The 22453-nt window shown below is 38.4% G+C and overlaps 5 protein-coding genes across 8 annotated transcripts; 3 read left to right on the top strand and 2 right to left on the bottom strand.

Annotated features, from left to right (window-relative positions):
• Positions 1-108: 108 nt before the first annotated feature.
• Positions 109-4502, top strand: mtg1 (mitochondrial ribosome-associated GTPase 1). Its single transcript, XM_032553920.1, has 11 exons — positions 109-343; positions 489-553; positions 1018-1122; positions 1221-1307; positions 1397-1453; positions 2445-2535; positions 2633-2694; positions 2784-2880; positions 2958-3039; positions 3118-3230; positions 4279-4502. The coding sequence occupies exons 1-11, from the start codon at positions 241-243 to the stop codon at positions 4374-4376; spliced, it is 960 nt and encodes a 319-aa protein (XP_032409811.1). The 5' UTR covers positions 109-240; the 3' UTR covers positions 4377-4502.
• A 40-nt stretch (positions 4503-4542) lies between these two features.
• Positions 4543-6933, bottom strand: sprn (shadow of prion protein). Its single transcript, XM_032553923.1, has 2 exons — positions 6482-6933; positions 4543-5813 (listed from the first exon to the last, which is right to left on the bottom strand). Exon 2 carries the CDS (start codon positions 5811-5813, stop codon positions 5346-5348), a length of 468 nt encoding a protein of 155 aa, XP_032409814.1. The 5' UTR covers positions 6482-6933; the 3' UTR covers positions 4543-5345.
• A 545-nt stretch (positions 6934-7478) lies between these two features.
• echs1 (enoyl CoA hydratase, short chain, 1, mitochondrial) lies at positions 7479-11734 on the top strand. Its single transcript, XM_032553921.1, has 8 exons — positions 7479-7661; positions 8490-8687; positions 8775-8902; positions 9481-9580; positions 9656-9760; positions 10952-11071; positions 11152-11219; positions 11313-11734. The coding sequence occupies exons 1-8, from the start codon at positions 7571-7573 to the stop codon at positions 11376-11378; spliced, it is 876 nt and encodes a 291-aa protein (XP_032409812.1). The 5' UTR covers positions 7479-7570; the 3' UTR covers positions 11379-11734.
• Positions 11735-14638: 2904 nt separating this feature from the next.
• fuom (fucose mutarotase) lies at positions 14639-16496 on the top strand. Of its 4 annotated transcripts, XM_032554123.1 has the most exons (6): positions 14639-14820; positions 14952-15020; positions 15096-15166; positions 15700-15798; positions 15870-15943; positions 16324-16496. In XM_032554123.1, the coding sequence occupies exons 1-6, from the start codon at positions 14736-14738 to the stop codon at positions 16388-16390; spliced, it is 465 nt and encodes a 154-aa protein (XP_032410014.1). In that variant the 5' UTR covers positions 14639-14735; the 3' UTR covers positions 16391-16496. The 4 variants fall into 4 exon arrangements, with proteins under 4 accessions (XP_032410014.1, XP_032410016.1, XP_032410015.1 ...); XM_032554125.1 differs by lacking the exon at positions 15870-15943 and having other exon boundaries at positions 16324-16432; XM_032554124.1 differs by lacking the exons at positions 15870-15943; positions 16324-16496 and adding an exon at positions 15972-16317.
• Positions 16497-16704: 208 nt separating this feature from the next.
• On the bottom strand, positions 16705-17786 carry LOC116713838 (uncharacterized). Its single transcript, XM_032554121.1, has 4 exons — positions 17718-17786; positions 17572-17626; positions 17438-17475; positions 16705-17352 (listed from the first exon to the last, which is right to left on the bottom strand). The coding sequence occupies exons 1-4, from the start codon at positions 17723-17725 to the stop codon at positions 16803-16805; spliced, it is 651 nt and encodes a 216-aa protein (XP_032410012.1). The 5' UTR covers positions 17726-17786; the 3' UTR covers positions 16705-16802.
• Positions 17787-22453: the final 4667 nt, after the last annotated feature.

Here is a 22453-nt window from a genome sequence, read left to right as displayed (position 1 = left end):
AGATCATAAACGTATCCTATTCTGCCTTCTTTTTCCGTTCAAGAAGTTCCGTGGCTGTCAGCCTGCAGGGGGCGGCATTGCTTCATTGAAGCACTGCGGAACGTAGTTGTATGGAAAATATTCGAGTCGGTACGTAAACAGTGTAACACATTGGACATTGGGAGTGTGTTTCTTAGTAGATAAATTTTTATACAAGTGGCTAGTCTAACCTACGTAAGTTAGCTTAGACTATCTGTGGTGATGAAACTGTGCCAGACTCTCAAAAATGTCGACAGATTCAGGACAGTGTTTGACTTTGGAGGCCGGGAGGTGGCTCACTGGTTCCCAGGACACATGGCGAAAGGTGACACACTCATCTATAGTTATCTTCCAGGCTCATACAAAAATGCATTGTAGTTGTTTAAATTTCCTTTTGTTAAGTAAATATTATTTATTTATTATTTTTTGCTCGATCAGTTATTTGTTGTGAAACGATGTGATGGTTGCAGGGTTGAAGCAGATGAAAGCCAACCTCAAGAATGTGGACTGCATCCTAGAAATCCATGATGCCAGAATATCCTTTAAAGCATCTCGTTCTGAATTAGGCTTTTAATTTAATTCAAATAAGTCCACATTATGTCTTTGTGCCATTAGAGATATTGTGCCATACACCCTCCAGTTTTTTGCATGATTGATAGAACAGAGCTCTATAAAATGCTCAAAGCTTGGGATGTTGTTTCATAACCTAACCTTGGGTTGAACATTCAGTATTCATGGAGGGATTCATAGAGCTTTGGATTATAGTGTTTGCATTTCATGCACACGTTTGTCTATAAGACATTGAGGAATATTTGTTAATTCCTGAGTCAAAGCTGACAATTTGTGATATACCTCTGGATCTCTACTACATGCAATTTTTTTTTTCTTTTTACATTCTGTCATTGGGAAACTAAAGGAAAGTCCCACCTGTGACCAGGCAATGTAGCCATGCTTTACAGGTTTACTTGAGCATGTACTATTTTTCTTAATAATGACCAAATCCCCTTGTCTGGAAGAAACCCCATATTTGAGGACTCGCTGAATGTAAGGCCACATCTCCTTGTTCTGAACAAGATGGACCTCACTGATCTATCCAACAAGCAGGTGAAAGGACTTGCTTACATATAGAAAAGTATATATTTTTAATCAGTGAACAAGATCTCTAACAAGATCTTTATTTTGTCTTCACATTCAAACTGCAGAAAATCTTGAAGAAACTAGAAAATGATGGGGTGAGGAATGTTCTCTTTACGGACTGTTTAAAGCAAAGAGATGACAACGTCAAAAAGGTAAAGATTAACTTCAGTGTAAACAAGTAGCTTACTGAAGTTAATTAAATGCAATTAGTGCAATTCTTTCTCTTCTTATTTTTCTGTAGTTGGTGCCATTGGTGATGGAATTAATTAAGACCAGTGACCGTTTTAACAGAGAGGAGGTTGGCATACTACATTAATACATGTTTTTATTTGAGTTTCAATTTGACTCACAACACTTTATTTCTACATTTCAGTACAGATATTTCAGCCGTTATCACTCTTTACCAAATACAAAGCTGTGCAAAAGTATTTACATCTGGTGAAGATTTTCTCAGCTTCGTAGCAGCCACTAACTGCGATATAATAATAAAATGAGATATAACTTCACTAAGCAATGCAAAATTGTGAAGGAGAAGGAACATGGTTTTCAAAAATGAAGATCTGAAAGTCCCCTTTACTCTGATACCCTCAAAATAAAATCCACTACAACTAATTAGTCCTGCATTCCGCAAATCTGGTCTGTGTGGAAGAGTGGCAAGAAGAATGCTGTCGTTGAAGGAAAACTGTCAGAAGTCTTGTTTGCAATCTGACACAAGCCATGTATTGAACATGGCTTTATATCACATTTATTTGTTAGAGTGGCCCATCAATAGACCAAATTCAACTGAGAATATATGGCACAACTTAAGAAGTGATGTTGGTGAGCACTTTCTCACCAACCTGAGTGAGCTTGAGCTATTTTACAAAGAAAAGTGCTTAAGGTTTAGGAGGCTGAATCCAAACTCACAAATTTAGATTTTTTTTTTCTTGTACAAGGTTTTGAAAACATTTTTTTAATGTTTTCCTTCCACTTCACATTTATATACTACTTTGTGATGATTTCTCATGTGCAAGTTAAGTTTTTATTTCAGGCAAAGTGTGGGAAAGTTTGAGAGGTATGAGTGAGAGGCACAAAAAACTCTGACTGTTTTTCTCTATTGATAAGTTCATGCATATTGTCACAGCACTTCTCTCACAGAATGCATAGATAAATGCAAATCTAAGCAGTAACAGCATGAGTTCATAAATTTTACATTATATCAACATAATTTGACAATAGTGTATATAATTTTGCCTGTTTTTTCAATTACTGACTATTTAAGTCATCTTTCACTCATGCAATGTTTTCAGAATAGAGATTACTGTCTCATGGTGATTGGAGTGCCCAATGTGGGGAAGTCATCACTTATTAATGCAATGAGAAGAACAAATGTTAAAAAAGGTAAGAATAATAATTAATAGCTTGTGAAATCAAATTATATCTCTCAATTATTTTGGCTACTTAGCAGTCAATGTTGGGATTTTTATGCAAATTTCAGGCCGTGCATCGCGAGTGGGTGGGGAGCCAGGGATAACTAAAGCTATCCTGACTAAAATACAGGTGTGAGTGGAAAACATGTTTTATTCTGTGACCTTATTGTCTTTGTGCACTAACAGCCGTGCAATGTTTAAACAAGTCTTTGTTCTCAGGTTTCTGAGAGACCGTTAATGTACCTGCTGGACACACCCGGCGTGTTACCCCCTAAGATCGAGAGCGTGGAGACGGGCATGAAGTTGGCTTTATGTGGTGAGCTGAACACAGTTCAGATTTAGGTCCAACTAGAAAGTCTTTATTCTAAGCAAATGTTTTATCTTCTACCTCAGGAACTATCCTGGACCATTTGGTGGGTGAAGATGTTATTGCAGACTACCTGCTCTTTTCTTTGAACCGACTCAGGAGGTTTGGGTATGAATTTGAATTTCTCGAGTGTTGTCTTTATATCATGCCTGTCGTATTCTTCACCGTTTGGGTGTTTGTATGCAGATATGTAGAGAAATATGACCTCCAAGAGCCAAGTGACGACATCCAGCACGTCCTCAAACGTATCGCTGTGAAACTCAGAAAGACTCAGCGAGTCAAAGCCATCACTGGAGTAGGTGAGGAAGAGCAAGTCTTACACTTTTACGCGGCACATCCAGTTGTTATTAAATATATATTCACTTGTGGAAGTTGTTTGCTTTTATGCTGAGTCTAATATTGATATAATGTTGTTGTCTGCACAGTAAAGATGAAACCATGACCAGCAGTTTTCTAACTAAGATAATAAAATCTACTGATCAGCACCAATAGAGTACAAAGCTAACATGTGAAAGTCTGAAGTCTTTTAGGTCCATAACAGTTCTTATATTATTTGTAATGTTTTCTGGCCGCTAAGAGTTTTTATGAAACAATCTTTATTTTGAGTGCACTTATTCTCACATGTGGAAATGATTACAAAATCACCAGTGTCACACCTGTTAGTGCTGTGAATATGTTTGGCAACAGGACAGAACTTGTCTTTCAACATTTAAAAAAGGTTGGGGCAGACAGAGCGATGGATCCTTTCTCTTTGGAGAGTCTCTCTACCCGGAGTCTCTGTAGCTTACGCCGCAGGTTTTCTACAGGCTTCATGTTTGGGGACTGAACATGGAAAAATATTGATTTTGTGTCGGGCGAACTATTTCAGTCTTGTTTTAGATCATTAATATGCTGATAGACTTAGTGATGACCCATTTTTCTGTTTTCTGATATCTGCTAGATTTCCCTTTGCAGTGGTTCATTATGCCATTCCATAGCATTGAAGAAGTGAAACAGGCCCACAGCATCACAGATTTTCCACTGTGCTTAACAGTGGCCATCTTGTACGTTTCCACATAGTTGTTCCTCGTTTTATACTAAACAATGGGTGTTTAGTTCTAACAAAGCTTAGCTTTAGATTCATCTGACCAAAACAAATGGTACCAATTAAAGTCCCAGTATTGTTTCTACATTTAAACTAAAAAATAAACTGGTTTTTACAAGGGAACATTAATTTCCCGCTAAACGACTTTACAGAGTGATATTATGCTACTTTCCACACATTTTTACATTAAAATTTTAAGAAAAACAACATTCAAGGGTTAGGGCTTCAACTTTTCGCTTGTTTTTTTTTTTTGTCTGCTGTAGGAAACATCACTGTCACCATCCCAAACTACACGGCAGCAGCTTACAATTTCATCAGAGCATTCAGGAAAGGAGAACTGGGACAAGTACTCCTGGACTGACCTGAGACATTTTTAGATTTATTCACCTCTTAAATGTCCACAAAAGAGGACTGCTTATGTCTCCTCTGATGTTTTGCAGAGGTCAACCTCCACATACTACTTGTAAATAAAAGTATTTAACTTAAATATCCTGGAAAGTTCTCTTTGTAAGACAGAAGGCAGGAGGTTAATATGATTAAAACAGTTTGTTTATTTATTAGCAGAGAGACAGTGATTACAAACCGTTTATTTAATATGTACACAAGAGTTGCAGAGTATAATTGAGTGCACTTATAGCTATGAAACAGTCTGTTGCTCCTGAGAGAGACCCTTTGGGAGTATGAACACAAGAAGAAAACAAGATGAAGGAGTAACTATAAAGAGCAAGACATCTGCTTGATGTTTGTGACAGATCTCAAAACCCAAGATGCTATAAAAGAACATGGAAAAAGGAAATTGGGGAAAATGCTTATCTAGGACATAAGATAATAAGAACATGAACCAAAACGTTGTGGGAAAATTATGTTTGTGCATGAAAGCAATAAATATTAAAAGTCCAAAAGTTTGATCTGAGCTCGAGAAAAGATTAGCAGCTTTAATTTCAGACACAATTATGTTGGTTCCAACTTGATCTCGGTCTGCTGTTCATGTGCCAACAATTATTGGATCAAAGTCTGCTTAAACGACCCATAAATCTGTTGGCGAGGTGCAGAGAGCTTTGCAATAAAAATTTACATTTGTAAAAAATATTGGCAGTATAGTTACAACTGTATGAAAACAGTTGAATTTGGCTCTTTGTGTTTTTCAGACATAGCATTTTGCATGGTGCATATGTTTATAAGGTAAACAGTGAGGGAATACTATGCTGGTAATGTTGTGTCCACTAGTATAAAATCACTGTAAATACATACAGCACAATAATGTATTTGTGGCAGTCCTTCTAATCTGGGCTTAAGATCAGAAATGTATCTTAAAATGACGGAAGTGTATCTACTGTATAAAGTCCAACGCGAGTCCATACTTTGCGCAAAATGTTGCAATAATAACATTGACAGCATTAGGGAGAAAGGATCCGTTCTGAGTGGAGCTCGACATTAATGCATCAAAGTAATTGGTCCTGTTGTAGTAATCCAGCTCCTCCTCCGAGCTGTCCGTGTTGCTGCGGCGGTAGGCGGACGCGTACCATTTGTCTGCCGATAAGGCCACCGCGGCTCCGGCCGCTGCAGCGCTCGCCACCCTCACCGGGGACGTCCGGCCAGCGACCCTGAACCGAGAGCGCGTGCCGCCGTAGGCTCCGCCTCCCCGGTAGGTCCCCGCTGTGGAGCTGCGCGCGGGGGATCCGCGGGAGGAGCCCCGAGAGCCCCCGCGACCTCCTTTGCAGAGCGCAGGCTCGCACAGGAAAGCGGAGAGCAGCAGGCAGGTCCAGCATGTTGCAACCAGCTGCTTCGTTCCTGACATCTATGCAAGAAGAAGAAATAAGGCCACAGGAGTGATATAACCGAACTTTATGTTTTTCTAATGTTGTGTGGCACAGATGGAAAAACACGACTCGTTGAGCGCGAGCGTCACCTGCTCCAGCCCATCGTGATATTTGCGCTGCACTGAGCTCAGGGTGGATCAGCGATGATGGGATCTGAGGTGTTGTGATGTGCCCAGAGCTGCTGAACATATTCTCAGCAAAGACTGATGTCCATGTTGCACAACATGCTCGTATGAGAATGATATGAAATGAAATGAAATATTTATTTATTTCGAACACCAAAATTGTCGGTGCATGGAATAAAAGCCCTTCCAGTGGGCAATTATTGATAAAACACTGGCAGTGTCTCTGATAATAGGCCCTAATTTAAAAGGCATGTCTGCGTTTTAGTATATAAATGTGTTATTATAATTAAGGGTGCAAATAATGTTGGAGAATAAACGTTTGTTGATAATTAAATGCAACAAGGGGAATAGAGGCATTTCTTTGCATTGTTACATTGTTACCATTCATTTGCATATGATGCTCAGCCCGTCTCGTAAATTAGCCTAGATAATCCTCTGCCGCCTGAAGGATTCACGTTTAAAAATAACGCAGCCTCACTCAGGGGGATTTTGCATATAACAACATATAGATTCATACTTACCTTATCGCTGTTATCCTTGCTTATGTGGCCCACGGAAGATACAGCGGATTGTCTCTGATGGAGGCGCGCTCGCCCAGACGATGCCGAGAACGCGCAGCGCGCTCTTAAAGGCGCGTCAGATTATTTTAAAAAAAAAAAGGCATTATCTGTTCCTTTCATTTATTAATTTCATAACCAGTTGTAACACTCTTTATTTCTTTATAATTTTGTTCATAGTTATTTTTTTTTTACCAAGCTAAAAATCTCTGAAAAATCACCCTCTAGACTAGAGATATCGATGTTCCACTTCACTATTAACAAACTGCAGATCTTGTGGTTACCAGCTCCTCTGTTGATACACAGTACGTTTAAGACGAGTCTTAAACATTCCCAAGCCTTTTTCCACTCATCTGGAAAATAACTTCTAAAACGGCAAAGATACTGAAACATTGTTTACAGCTGCCTTTGATTTATAATTACGGGAACATCCCAATTTTTTTTATTCATGTAAAACACTTTGAATTGACCTAAAATGCACCAATAAAATCGTCTTGTCTTCTAATGTCTAATTTGAGTGTCTTAACTTATCCTCAGCTATTGACTTAAGCTATAGAGACATACGGTCACATTCCTCATCCTGCTAATTTCTCCAACTTCTCTTCATATATGCAATATTTGCAACCATATACTCAATGCTTTTTTTCATGGAAGATGGTTCCCACTGGCCCAGTGTTTTTCTGCTCGTCACCTTCCTAGGAGAAAACTAATTTTACTGGATTATTATTATTATTTGTTTGTTTTTGTAAAGTGTGTTTAGATTTTTTTTATTATTATTTTAGCTAATAATTATATATAATGAAAGTAAATGTATCTATTTCATGTTTGGTGGATGAATGGATTGTTAACATCACAATGAAAAACATTTTATTAGTGAGGTGAAGATTTTCAAAAATTCATAACCCGTGCTTGCATGCCTTTCCAGAGACTCTAGATGGCGGTGAAGCCTTTTTTTTTAGCCTGCTGCCACAAAAACCAAGCACCAAAGAAGAAATTGTAAGAGGAAGGTCCCACTAACCAGCTTGTTGCGAAGTTCAGTGTCTCTCTGCAGTCATGGCCTTTTTGTGCAGAAACGCAGCTTTGCTCCTGAAGTCCTCCAGAGCAGCGCCGGCCCTGCTGTCCGCCAGCCGCCTCTACAGCTCAGGTGTGTGGTCAGAAAGCAGCCAGGGGTCCGCGGGGCGAACACCTGGCTGCAATAAGACAATGTCAAGATATCTGGATGCTGTCCAAGTGTGCAGCAAATAAACGGATCTTTAACCTTGTTGCTGCATTTTATTACACTTATTTATTTATGAAGGAACGAGGTTATCTGGTCTTTTAAAGTATATTTTTAGAACTTTAATGTTGCTGTTGCAACTGTCAGTAGAGCACTGTTAGATTGTTGTTTTGTTTGTTCGTTTACAGAAAAGCACGAATGCACTTATTTAAACCAAGATTTTGTTCATTTTGAAGAAAAAACACATTTTTAATTATTGACTTGATCATATGTTCCTCTTTTATTTTTCCAAACTTACTAAAAGGTGGCGCAAACCTTGCAACGTTTTGTTATGATTTTCTGCTGTGAATACATCTAACTTGTCAAATGTGAGCTATAAGAGCTGCTGGCTTGCTCCAGATAAGATGACTTCAAACATGTGTTTTATTGCATTGTTCTTGCTTTTGTTTTCTAATTATAATACATTTAATCTGAGGGTGACTTTCTGATCAGTGCACTAACTGGTTGCATAACACAATAAAACAAATGACAATCCACCAGAGTTCAATGAATGTTCTCATTCAGTTTATTACATTTTTTAATTTTACCTTTTCTCCTTGGTGGATGGACTGACTTAACAATTCAATCATCAGTGTACTTTAAGAAAAAGAATGAGTGTACTTACTTTAAAAATGGCTCCCACCAGATAGATGAAAGTGGCAGCTAACTTTGCAAGTTGTGGATCGTGATCGTAAAGGTAGTTTCTTCTTCATGCAGGTGGTCAGTACGAGTATATTTTGGTGGAAAAGCGAGGTGACAAGAATAATGTAGGCTTCATTCAGCTGAACCGACCCAAGGCTCTCAACGCTCTCTGTGACGGTCTAATGAAGGAGCTGGGACAGGCGCTGGACGCCTTTGAAGCCGACAAAGACGTTGGCGCTGTTGTCATCACTGGCAGCGAGAGAGCCTTTGCTGGTGTGGCATCACATGTTTTTATATTGGCAGATTGTTTGGATTAAAGTGATTATTTTAGAGGTGAACTCTGCTGTTGTGTTTTTTCAGCTGGAGCAGATATTAAAGAGATGCAGAATCGAACTTTTCAGGAATGTTATGGTGGGAACTTTCTTTCTCACTGGAACAGAGTGTCCACAGTGAGGAAACCTGTAATCGCAGCTGTTAATGGATTTGCTGTAAGTATCACAAAGCTTTTTATTTTCTCTTTTTTTTAATATCTTTCTCCAGAAGAGTCTAGCACTTGAAATCCAACCAAAAGAAGAAAAAAAAACTTAACATTTTAAAACAAACACCTTTTAATGCTGCTTAGCCATGAGGCCTTAACTGTCATAAAGTTATTCCAATATTACGGCTTCCAAACCATCCATCTATATTGAGGTTTCATCAGTCCTATTGTAGTGCACCCATTTTCCCTTCAGTGCAACACCCAGGTACGCTTACCAGTTCTGGGTTGGAAGGAGGGCAAATCCCTGTATAATGGAGAAGTTCACTACCTGAACCAAACCACACATTAACCTATTGGTGCGCGACTTGCCAGTGGAAAAGCACCTTTAGAAGTCTTCTTCACACTTATAGAGTTCAACATTATTTTATCCTCATATCAGATTTCTGTTCTGTGCACAATGGCACACTCCCACTGTTGAATGTAATACCTTAAAACCAGCAGACATTCATATTTTGTTAAATAAACGTGTTTCCAAGGAAATTGCACACATGCAGCCTGATTGTCTTCCTTGTTCTGATTCTGTTGCAGCTGGGTGGAGGCTGTGAGCTAGCCATGATGTGTGACATCATCTATGCTGGAGAGAAGGCGCAGTTTGGCCAACCAGAGATCCTGCTGGGGACCATCCCAGGTAGAGACTTCTTTCTGTCCTACGTAGATCTTACAGCGCTGTTGCTTTGACTCTCCATGACTGTTTTACTTGCAGGGTCGGGAGGTACCCAACGCCTGACTCGTGCTGTTGGCAAATCCCTGGCAATGGAGATGGTACTAACAGGAGACAGGATTAATGCTCAGGAGGCCAAACAGTCAGGTAATGGCAACAGTATATAGTGACTTTATGAAAAAGATGCAGTGATCAGGCTTTACTTAATCTACATCGGTTTCTGGTTTTATTTGGCATCAAACCTGTCTGTATTCACTTTTACCCAGGGACTAAAACACACCAGTTTAAACTTGAGAAAAAGAGCACAACATTACTGAAAGACTCATTCAAGTTAGGATCTGAACTTCCTGCAGGGTTGCAGACCAGACACACATTCAAGCCAGACTGAATGTGTGTCTGAATGTGTCATATCCTATCAATGCAAGGACCTGAAGATAAAGAGTCATGCCAGAGGAACATCAGATGTGAAGGAGCTTCATAGTGTTTTTTGTTTGTTTGTTTGTTTTGTGGAATGAATGTAGTTATGTGAGTAAAGTAAAATAATGCAAACATCAAAAATTACCTTTGGTAGTTTGTACAACCTCTGCAGAAAATATCTTCTCATCTCTGTACATTTGTGTGAATGTCAGTGGTTATAGTTCACTAGCTTGTAGAGTATATATATATATATATATATATATATATATATATATATATATATATATATATATATATATATATATATATATATATATACAGTATATATATAAAATAATAATCTTAGGTTTTTGGATATAAATTCTAGCGTTGAATCCAACAGTTAAATAAAGGATTACAAGATTATCCCTATTTAGGCATCAAATCATGCACCTCTAAACTTTACCTGATGATTATCTGAACATGCATGCCGCAGAGCCATGTACAATTAAAACGTCATTTGAAAAAAAGTGAAATGTTTCATTACATGACTGGCCGATGACCTGCTAGGCCTGATAACAGGAAAACTGGCTAATAGTTTTTGCTTCACTAGAGTTTAATTAAAATGTTGTGTTTTTTGTGTTCCTTCTTGAAAAGTAAAACAGAAAATTATTTTCTTAATTTGGGTGTTTATTCTATTCTATGAAATTTATCTTTAAAATAGAAGCATATATAGAAAGAAATTGTAAAAAAAAAAATATATATATATATATATATATATATATATATTAAAATAGAAGATAAATCAGCAATTGTAACTGCTGATTATTTAATTTTTTTTTTTATTAATCTGAATGACCCACAGAGAGCCATATGTGATGCAATATATAATGTCAGACGTAAAATGAAGCATATTCTATTGTTCATTTTGTGTGTTTTCAGGTTTGGTGAGTAAAATTTATCCTGTGGACCAGCTCATATCGGAGGCTGTTAAGTGTGGGGAGAAAATTGCTGCCAATTCCAAGCTGATCAGCTCCATGGCTAAAGAAGCTGTGAATGCAGGTATGTGAAGAATTTATTTATTGTCAAACGAAAGTCTGAATCATCAACTTTGTTTAACTTGATCATTTGTTAAACTGCAGCTTATGAACTGACTTTGGCTGAAGGAAATCGCTTGGAAAAGCGATTGTTCCATTCTACCTTTGCAACGGTAAATAGAAAAGCCTGTTTGGTGATCAACTGTGAGCGTTAACTCTGTCTCTAACAGCTGATCAATGATGTTTAAATCTGATTTTGTCTGCAGGATGACCGTAAGGAGGGCATGACTGCATTTGTGGAGAAAAGAAAAGCCAATTTCCAGGACCAGTAAATAAAAAGCTCAAAGAACATCATTGGGTTTTGGCAATCAGTTGATCACTCCCTCACTGGTAATGCATTGTGTAATACTGAGATACTGATTGTATACCAGCTGAAAATTATAAACAGTGAAGTGAAAAGTGTCCCATCATAGCCTGCTGGTGCCAAGTGTTAATAAAGTGCTGTTTTGGATCTGGAGACTTGACTGTGGTGGTGACTTGAAAACTGTTTTATAGTCTGTGTGTACAGGAAGGATGAAGCTGGATGAATAATTTGTACTAGTTCTGCCTTTTCATTTTTCAAATGTTTGTAGCAGTTTATTGTGTGTGCATTTAGCAAATAAAGCTAAATAACAATTTTTAACACTAATTATTGTGTGGGAATTCTTGAAAAATGTTAAGATGTAAGGTGGTGTGTTCCATAGTTTTCATTAGTATGACCTTAGCTGTGTTGGTAAAGTAGCATGTGATTTTGCGTTGTCTACGCTAGACCACTAGGTGGAGCTGTTTAAGGCTTTACGTGGAAGCTAAATGCGGATTGTGAATTTTATTTCTCTAAGAAAAGCACTTTGTTTTGGTCAGGGATGTTCAAAGTTAATCCTGAAGGGCCGGTGTCCTGCATGTTTTAGTTCTCTCCATGGTTCACACACCTGAATCAAATGATGGTCCATTAGCAGGTCTCTGCAGAGCTTGGACATGCTCAGAAAGTTGTTACCAGGGTGTTGAACCAGAGAGAGGAATAAAACATGCAGGATACATTTTGTACATCCCTGATTTAGGTCATATGAGACAACCTATGAAAACAGCGTGATAAATGACGTGTGAATTTGTATTAGATTTGCTGTCCTACAACGGACTGGCGACGTGTCCAGGGTGGATCCCGACTCTCACCTAATCATTGCTGGAGAGAAGAACCAACCCATCCCATAACCTCCAAACATAAGCAGGTATAGACAACCTGCTTATATTCTTTTCCTTTGTGTTTTTCCATCGCAGGTGATTGTGTCCAACCTCCAAACAATGGACAGAATATTCAAACATATTATTAGATGCTTAGTGCTTAGAAAAAAACATGCTGGAAAATTGTCATATTAAAATGTTATTCTGAGAAAATGTCCATTAGGTTTTTATTAGCTGGAAGCCATTAGAATAAAAAAAATCAGAAATAAACATTTAACAATATGTCTGTCTGAGTTTCACTTTTTGAATTGAATTACTGAAATAAACTGACAATTTACTCAGATACATTTGTATAACATACATATTGTTGTAAATAAAAAAAATAATTACCAACTTAGTAAATTTGCACATTTTTGTTGTTTGAAGAAATCCATTATGCTGTAAATGCAGAACTACTGATCTGCAAAGAGAACCACCAGAACTAATTTGGTTAAAGTGTGCTTTCTACTGTTGCTCCAATCATCAGGAGGCATCTTTTCTCTCTCTGATCTTCACACGGCAGTGCTTCATATCTCCACAAGGCAATGGCCTAATTGTTTTTTTTTATTATTATTCAATATTCCCCTGGATCTTGCTCACTTGTCAGCACCTCTAACAAAACATTTAAAAGGAATAGAAAAAAAACTTGTCTCCTCACTCTGCAGGAAAGCACAAAAGAACACTGAGAGGAGCAGAAAAGGAGCTCGTCTTTGAGGCTGCCGAAAGGTCAAAATAATAAATGTAGACTTAAATGAGGCTCTCCTTGCACACAAAGGGGGCAAAACGTTGCAATTTGGCAGCGCAGTCCCTCATAGCGTGATAAACTCATTTAAAGAAGCCGAAATAAAGCGAGAGCAGCATGGGTCCAGAGAGAGAGAAGGGGCTTTCAGATTTGGCAGACAGGCCTGACTCCTGCAAGGTTCTTTTTTTCCTGCTCAGCAGCCTCAAATAACTTCCCCCAAAGTCACTTTTATTTCCCAAAATAACACAGCAGCTGTGAGATTTAGTCACATTGCTGGCTCTATTTGAGCTTCTATGGACACGATTAGGTCAGTGTTCAAACTACAAGCCATAGTAAAAAATACAGAATCATTTTTTTTCCAAAAGGAGGTTCAGTCTGTTGTTTTACTTTGCTGCAAACAGACCCCAAAATAGAAGAGATATAGCTATTTATGTAACATCTGAACATATATAAAATATATATATGCATATTTTTTTCTTATTATATTTTTCCGTTCAAGGGAGAAAAACTGAATCATGAATGAACAACCATTATAGTTACTACTTTACAACGTTGCAGCTTAAATTATTTGAGGCAAAAACTTGAACATATTTTAATTGGTGTGACCAACACAAATTAGTTCTCATTAGCTCTGAACCACAGTATAAGCAAATGTTGCAACTGTCTAAGGCTCCCTGCTTGACTGTGGGCCTCAGGAGAACCTGAGTTGGCTCAGGACTTGTCAACAAATGCAATTCAATCTGGAGAGACTCAGACGGAAAAACAGCGATTAAAAAGGTTTATTGACATGCATGAATTTAAAGTTCTTTGGCGCTCGGGCCCCGGCTGAGGACATTGAGCTGTGAATTGCGATCAGCTCGGATGAGCATTCCCGATGTAGGTTAGGAATGTCATCCCCCGGGACCCGACACTGGTGGTGGGGGTCGGTGAAGGATGGGAGCCTGAAGAGTGGAGGTGGAGAAGGGGTGGAGGAGGGTTGAGCGCAGCTGGAAAGCGGAAGATGCCATGGATGGAGGTCCTTATCAACTGGGCCTTGGTCGGTGATTGGACGTGACGTGGCTTGGTCCAGCGTTGATAGGTCGGTGGTGATGAGCGGGACGCGCCGACTGGATGATGCAGGTGGGGCTAAAGAGTCTTCCAGTTTGAATTTGCGCCTAGGCTTCATCAGTAATAAACATACTTAGAAAAACCTTCTTTGTGTGAAATTTGCTAACAGATTCATTTAAGGATACTTTAGATCTTTTGCTGCACCTGTCTGACCTGGAAAAATGCATACTTAGTTTTTGTGTATTCATAAGCATGTAATGGTGTTTTTCCGTGGCTATTTGTGAGAGCGGCATTTAAAAATAATCTTAAGTTGCAGTTTTTAGAAAATTGCATTTTGTTTTTCACTAATTCAATGTGTGAGATGTTTTTACAGCAATAAAAGAACATTTTATTTTAAAAACATTTGCCAGTCTTCACCAGAAGTGCCAAAATTATAAAGGGCATTTTTCTGTATCTAAAAAATAAACATCCTTCTACTGACCAAAGAGGCTCCTGACAAAAATACTTTTGATTTTTTGTTTGTAGTTCATTTTCTGACCAGTAGGTGCTGTAAAGCTAAACAAGACGGAAGTAGATTCAGGGAAATCCTTTCGGTTCGCCTCGATTTCTGCTTCTGTGAATTCTAAGTTGTTCGGCTTGCAGGATGGTGGTTCTGAAGGGGATCCCCTCTGTTTTATCACCAGAGCTGCTGTATGCGCTGGCCAAGATGGGCCATGGGGATGAACTGGGTATGATCCACAGCTCTATTCGTGTCATTCATGTCCTGCGGTGGTTACAACCTGTGGTGTTTGAACTGCACGGGGTCAGAAAGCTCATTTATGTCAACAGTGAAACTAATTTCATGTTTTATCATCTTCAGTACTTGCAGATGCTAATTTCCCTTCGTCTTCTATTTGTGCCTGTGGTCCAAAAGAGATCAGAGCTGATGGTATGGTGAAATGAAAACATTATACCGGATTGTTACTACACTGTTGTTTTAACTTTTGACTCATTCTGGTTGCAGGTCTGGGAATCCCACAACTTTTAGAGGCGATTTTAAAGTTGTTGCCCTTGGATACCTACGTCGACAGACCGGTACAGGGCCCACACATGCATGTCAAAATCAGAGTTTAATCTCCAGCTATTTTGTATTTACAGTACCATGACGTTTTATGTTGCAGCCTTATTCCAATTCCAATAAGGAGTTCTATGTAGGATTTCCTCTGCATTCTACATGGAATAATCCATAATGATAAAATTGATTTTTCTTTAAAAGAAGTCACAAATATAAGCATTCACTACTGTAGGCCCTTCTCAATGTAGTATTTATTAGCACAGATCTAGTTGACATTCATGACAAATTACACAATTGCTGTTGGACACCACACTAGACAAAAGTCCTGCACACATTATCTGGGTAGATAATGTACCCAGATAATGTGGCACATTATCTGTACCATAGAAACATTTGACATTGTGCCATTTTATGGTGGTATTTTCTCTAAGATTTAGAGGGACTATTTGAATTAAACTAATTTTGGAATAAGGCTGAAACATAACAAATGCAGAAATAGGAAGAGAACAACTGTATCTTCAAGAATATTGCATGTTAAATTTGTTGCCGACAGGCAGCAGTCATGGATCTGGTAAAGAGTGACAAGCAGAGACGTTTAGCTGTCCCAGTGTGGGACACTTACACACAGCTCCTCAGCCAGGCAGGCTCACAGGTATGACACTAATTACGTATGGGCTGAACTTAAAACAAAATAAGTTTTTACTGATTGCTGTTCACATGCAGAGCTCTCTGGAGAAAATGGAAAGATTTAATTTCTACGAACGAGCTAAAAAGGCATACGCTGTCGTGGCAACAGGGTGCGTATTTTTCTGCTTTAACTTAAAGGTGGCGGGGGTGTCCAAGTGCAGTCCAGAAGAGCTGGTGTCCTGCATGTTTTAGATTCGTTCAATTCTTTAAAATCTTCAACAGTCTTTAAAGTCTTTTTAATTAAAAATAATTATTTTTTCTGAAACTGTAACATACATCTTAAACAAACATGAACATTTGAAATAAATGTTGTGGGAAAACTCAGGGACTCTAAGCTCCATTTTTCCTCTTCCCATTCTTACCTACTTCTTTAATTATTTACTTATTTCAGTTTTGGCCTTCAACTCCAAAAATTTTAAAGTCTACACCCAAGTTCTTATTTTTTTTTAAAGAATTGTTTGATATTTTTCTGTGTTTTGTTTTTGCTCAGGGAAACTGCTCTTTATGGAAACTTAATATTGAAGAAGGGAGTCATTCCTGCTGAGATGCTGCAGTGAAGGAAACGTAGTTTTGCCAGAGGTTCCAATTTTTAATACTTTTTTAGGAATCTGAGACACAAATGTAATTATTTTCTGTTTAAATAAAAAAATATATACCTGGTTATTTTGGGCTGTGTTTTTATTGAAAGCTCAGAAAACATCATACTTTATTGTTCTGCAATTAATATGAAAAATATGTTTTAATTGCTCTCATATGCAGTAGATATGACCTTATCTCTCCTCTACGCCTTCTCTCCTTGTCTTCATCAAATAAAACCTGAAATCTCTCATGAGTTTCTATCAACATGAAATGTAAAATAGATAGCGATTGATCCATGTATGTTAGTGTAAAGCAGTTTAGTAGAATCAAATTACACAGATGCGTCTGTGTGTTGCATCTGACATGTTTTAAATAAATGCTAAGCCTGGATCACTGGTGGTACAGTCCATCCAGATCTTCCTCTGGCTTGGTGTACTTCCTCTGAGAGGGAATGTCGACAGGAGCCTCAGCTACCTTTTGTTGAAGGACTGGCATGTCAAACCTTTTATGGTGAAGATAATCGAGATCTTCCTCTGGCTCAGTGTACTTTCTTTGAGAGGGAATGTCAACAGGGGCAGCAGCTTCAGCCACGTCTCGTTGAAGGGCGGGTAAGAGGGGCTCTTTGTGGTAAACATCATCCATGTCTTTCTCAGGCTGCAGATAAACTACCTGCTCCATCTGTGCAGGCAAATGCTGGTCGTCTTCCTTCTCTTCAGCTTTGTATCCAAGCTCTCTGATCTGAGCTTGTAGCTCGACTGTTGAAGGATGGTAAATCTTATCCAGATCTTCCTCAGGCTCCAGGTAGTGTTTCTCCTGTCCGCTGGCCTTCATGCTGTTCCAGATCCTCATACGAGGGTCGACCTCATACTCGATCCTGTCCATGTCCTCTGGAGGCTCAACCTCTGCTCCCCAGGACAACTTCCCTTTGTCATCAATGAACCTGTAATAATGTCGACAATGCAGTGTCAGCCTTCATCTGAAGAGGCCACTGGGTTTTGTACTTTTGGTTGAAGATGTCAACTTACACAACCCTTTGCTCCAAGTGTTCATCTGAAGGTTTATTCTGAAGAGGAGAGCAAATATTAGACATCTATCACCAAAGGAAAAAGCTTTTAAAGTTTTATGATTCAATCTAAACCTAAACAGCACATTTCCATACCAAGGGCTTTGCATTGACTCTTAGCATCAGCAAAACGCTGACTATGATAGAAACCCTGCATGTGAAAAGAATGTAGATTAATTCAAATTCCAGTATAGTTCAAATAAAAGCCAGGAATATTTTCAAGAGATTTGTAACGTACTTACCGAATCATGGCGTCTGCTTCTGCTGTCAGCTTTGCAATGAGAAACGCTCCCTTCGTTCACCTGCTGTGGAAAAAAAAACGAGCAAAGTCCCAGCAATAAAACCTGCTGTGTTTTCTTGACCTTTGTATTTTGTTTAACTCAGTGAGGGCATTTGTGAGTAATTCATCATCGTTTATCTGGTCTTTATCATGCACCTAAAACCACTTTTAACAACAATAATGTGAACCACTGATCAGTTTAAATTTTTCTATCCAGAATAGCAATAATGCATTTATGCAGTATTTTATCTTATAAAAGACATGCTGTATTATGCTTCCTCATCAGGAGAATTGTGGTGACAGCTCATTTTATATCAGCTAGTTTTATTATACACACATGTATAAATGATAAATATGTCCTCACCACTGCTCAGGACCTTTGAGTCTAACATAGTTGTTATTGTTTCATAGCAATATTCAAAACATGGATAGCCCTGACCATCCTTTTTATTAGACTGTTATATAACAACATGGTGTCTTCAGTCAGAGGCTTCTTCAGATTCACTGTATTACAGACTGCTACAGTCTGTAATATTCCTGCCCACAGTCATCACTATCTACATCAAGTCTTTGGAGAAATTTGAATGACATTTTATTTCTCTTTGTAGTTCAAGTATTTTTTAATTTAGTGAAGAATTATTGCACAGCACAAAGAAAAGAAAACAAAAGTAGAAATGTGAACATCTCCTTAACCAAAACTGTACATTAAAGGCTGTAGGAATTGCAGTGCAATCTTCCTTTCCTTTCCACCACCACACTTTGAAAAATTCCCCAACAGGGTTGAGGAATGAGGAGTGCGGTGAGAGGAACTCCATCGGCATCCAGTTGTGGGTCACAAACCATTGCCTGATGATGTTGGAGCGATAGAAACTGGCATTTGTCCCCAGTTGATGGTTCATGAGAGCTGCAGGTTGCTGACGCCTGATGTAGAAGATGAAAACTGATTCTATCTCAATACAGCTGAGGCTGAAGGGCAACAACTTCATTTCAAATTAATTTTTAAAGTAAAATTGTGAAGGTAAACAATTTAATTAGCCCAAATAACCAATTAGCTATGGCTTTTGTGCCAGTACATTTCGTCCTAAGAAATTGATTTAGTTTTGTGTCTTCAGTACAGGGGCCAGGACTAGTTCTGCAGGGGCAGAGGCCCCAGCTGGCCCCTGTCTAGAACCACCCATGAGTATATGTTTACTGTATCTCATGTACAGACACAAAACGTTTTATGTGTGACTGTGTGATACAGGAAATAAAAATACCTTTTTATTATCTTTTAACTGTAGTTAAAGTGTAGGATATTAGCTGTGCTGTGTAGTTAATAATAGCACCGAGTTTGTAAATGCAGCTGTCACGTTTCTTTGTAACAAAGCCGTCTCTGGTGGTAAAGCAACAAATAGAGAACATATTATTTAACAGGTGGCAGTCAGCCGGAGACAGGAGGCTCCACGCTAAACCTCAGCACAGTTTGTAAGGCTGTTTGTCATAAAAGGGAAGGAAAAACATAAAAGGAGCTTCAGCTTTCTAAAACAATAATCTGACACCTCATCATGAGCATCATTACTGTCAGTAAATCCCATAAAGGTTGTCCCACAGCACAGGGCTCTATTTGAGGCTAACCACAGCTCTGTCTGCTCACTCAGTCTGCAGTCAAATCCCCCCCCAACCCTCATAACAGTTGGAAAAGCTGCGGGTTTTCTAAATAACTGAAATTATCTCAATGATCTGCAATTAACTTAACGTTGGATGCCTCACCAACATTCATTAAACACACATCAGACATCTAATGGAGTTTAGAGTTATAATTAAAGAGCGTGAGGGAAGGACCTCCAGGGAAGAGCAGAGATAATAAATCTAACGATTGTAAAGCTTTTAACATTTTGATTTTTAATGAAAAATGTGTTTCTGTGAGAGACTTTGTGTGCGTAAAACAGCAGTGTGATTATACAGATAGTCTGAGATCTGGAGCCGTCTGATGACTTCATATAATTAGGTAACAATAGGAGATGGATCAGGGGCAGCAACACTCTACAGCAGACAGACACAGGAGGCTCATGACAGGGTAGTAGAGATTATTTGTTGGAGAGAGACACATAAGAAGGTGGTTCGTCTTTTTGTTTGCTGCAGTTAATCCTTTACACAGCTTTGACTCTGTGTGTTTTACCCATGGAAATATCATATTAAAGATACAATTGAGGAGGAAAAGCTCAGGTGGTCTTTCTCAGTTTCTTCCCCCATACAGAAACGAGTCAAACAACCTTCTCCTCTCTCAGTCACACCCCTCATAAACACAGTAAACATGTGGGAGCTGTTAAAGTAAGTCTAATGGCTATTTACCATGTTTTGTGCACTTCTCATTAAAAAGATTTTCCACTTGAGGAGAGCTAATGTTTTGGAAAACTCTATTAAATCAAACACACTTCATGCCAATAAGCGGCACATGTGGCTCTCTTCAGTAATTTAAGGGATCTACCAACCACTGGAAAAACAAGGGAAACCACAGCCTATTTTCTTCACAAAACCTCATCTTTAATCACATGTTTGTATAGACACGTATAGAAAGCTTTTAACTTTTTAGCCTGTTATACCTAATAGTTTCTTGCCCTTGTATTTCATGTCAAATTCATCATGTAAACAGCTTAATTTGCGCACTGTATTTGTAAGGAAATTTGTGTCAACACTGAGCTAAATTTGACAGATCAAAACACGACTCTAAAGATAAAACATAATATTGTTATTTTTTAATATTGCAATCACTTACACTCAGCAGGCACTTTATTAGGTGAACCTTTGCTGGTACAAGGCTGAGGATGGACCCATTTCGCATTGAGAACTGCCTTAATTTGATAAAGCGTAAATTTGAAAACAGAAAATTGTGTCAGAAGAATTTCTCAGATATTTTGTTTTATATTGGCTTCACATCATGACACGGTTGGTGCAGATTTGTCATCTTCACATTCATGTTGAAAATCTCCCGTTTACGTGTTGGGTTAAGATCTGGTGACTGCGGAGGCCGTTGAAGTACAGTGAAGACGTTTCATTGTCTAGAAGCCATTTTGGTCTGATTTGAGTTTTGTACTGTGGAGTTTCTGGCAGAAAGTAGTTCTCAAAAGATTCTTCTTTGTGCTCATACAAGAAGAAGCATGATTATCAACAATGCTCAGGTAGGATGTGGTGTTTAAAACATGTTCAGATGGTAATAAACATGGAGTACCCCTAACCTTTCACCTCTGACTCCCAGCATCACAAAAAAGATAAACAGACTGAACTTATATACTGCTTTTTCAGTCATACTGACTACTCTAAACGCTTTACACTAGCACCACATTCACACTCACAAGCACACACACACTTTTACGCTGAAACACAGTTCGGTTGGCCACTTGGAGCTAAGCGCCTTGCCTAGACATCTGAGTGCTGAAAATGAAATCAAGATTATTTGGACCAGGCAATGTTTTTTCTTCATGTTTTTCCCTTGTTTATTTTTCATGAGTCTCTGTGGAATGCAACCTTATTTTCCAGTTCTTTACTGACAGACGATCTTCTGCTGGTGTAGGCCATTTGACCTTTAACAACAAAAACACAAGTCATCTTTATTACGTTCAGATGTCTAAAAGTCCAAATGCTGCTATGGGATTGATTGAATCACTATTTGTGTTTACAAGTAAACAAACAGGTGCATCTAATAAACTGACTCATGCATAAGGTAAGTCTTCCACAGCAAATAAACCAGGAAAGTGAACAAATGTGTGCTTTTTGGAACCATACAAGCCACTATGAGGGGGTTGGTATCGATATACAGGACAGAATTGAATCCAAATGACTGAATAGAGAGAAGTAATAAATCCCACGGTAAATACAGATGTTGCACAGTTAAATATAAATTCCTAGAAAAATTACTTGATTATGTGTAGTTCATAATGTGATACAGCGCAGTTCTTTTTACGGTTTAGCATGCTGTCAGAAACAAACTTTATTAGGCAGAATTAATTCTTCAATTGGTGCATAATGATGTAGAAGTAACATTTGTTTTCTTAAAGCATCTTAAAATGTTTGCCTGCAGGGTGTGTGCACCCTGCTGCGTTTCCACAGGCAACAAAACCTCACAGTTGAGATTTGAGTAAACGTGTCAAGCAAAAGTGTTTATGTACAATAGTAGAACATAAAGTAGTGCATAATAGTGCAGTGAAAGGAAAATTACACATAATTTCTCATTTTATTTTATTAATTTTCCAAATAAAACTCTAAAGTGTGGTGTGCAATTTAATTTAGCCCCCTTTCACTCTGACACCTCTAAATAATACCCAGTTTTTTTATAAGGTAAATAATATTTTCTTGCTGTTTCCTTGGTAACAATGGCAATGTTACCAAGGATTTTCACAAATGCTGACTGCATGACGTGCTTATGACGTTATGTTTTCATGATGCCAAGCACTTTGAACTGTCTTGTTGCTGAAATGTGCTATGCAAATAAATGTGATTGATTGATTGGTAAAACAAGTGAATCCACATTTTGAGGAGAGTTACTTCACAAACCTCAGTGGCTTTCCTGTAAGATCATACTTTCAAATGATTCATGCTGGCAAAAAGGCCTTTAAGACGCACAAAGGCAAAGACAACTTTACTTCACTCTTCATCCCCCAGTCTTCCTCCTTCAGCAGACACTGAAAGGTTCCTGACTGGAGTCTGAAGTAGCCCTGGCTG

This window comes from Xiphophorus hellerii, chromosome 22 (genome assembly GCF_003331165.1).
Source record: "Xiphophorus hellerii strain 12219 chromosome 22, Xiphophorus_hellerii-4.1, whole genome shotgun sequence".
Taxonomy (NCBI): Eukaryota; Metazoa; Chordata; class Actinopteri; order Cyprinodontiformes; family Poeciliidae; genus Xiphophorus; species Xiphophorus hellerii.
This window is presented reverse-complemented; position numbering and strand designations above follow the sequence as displayed.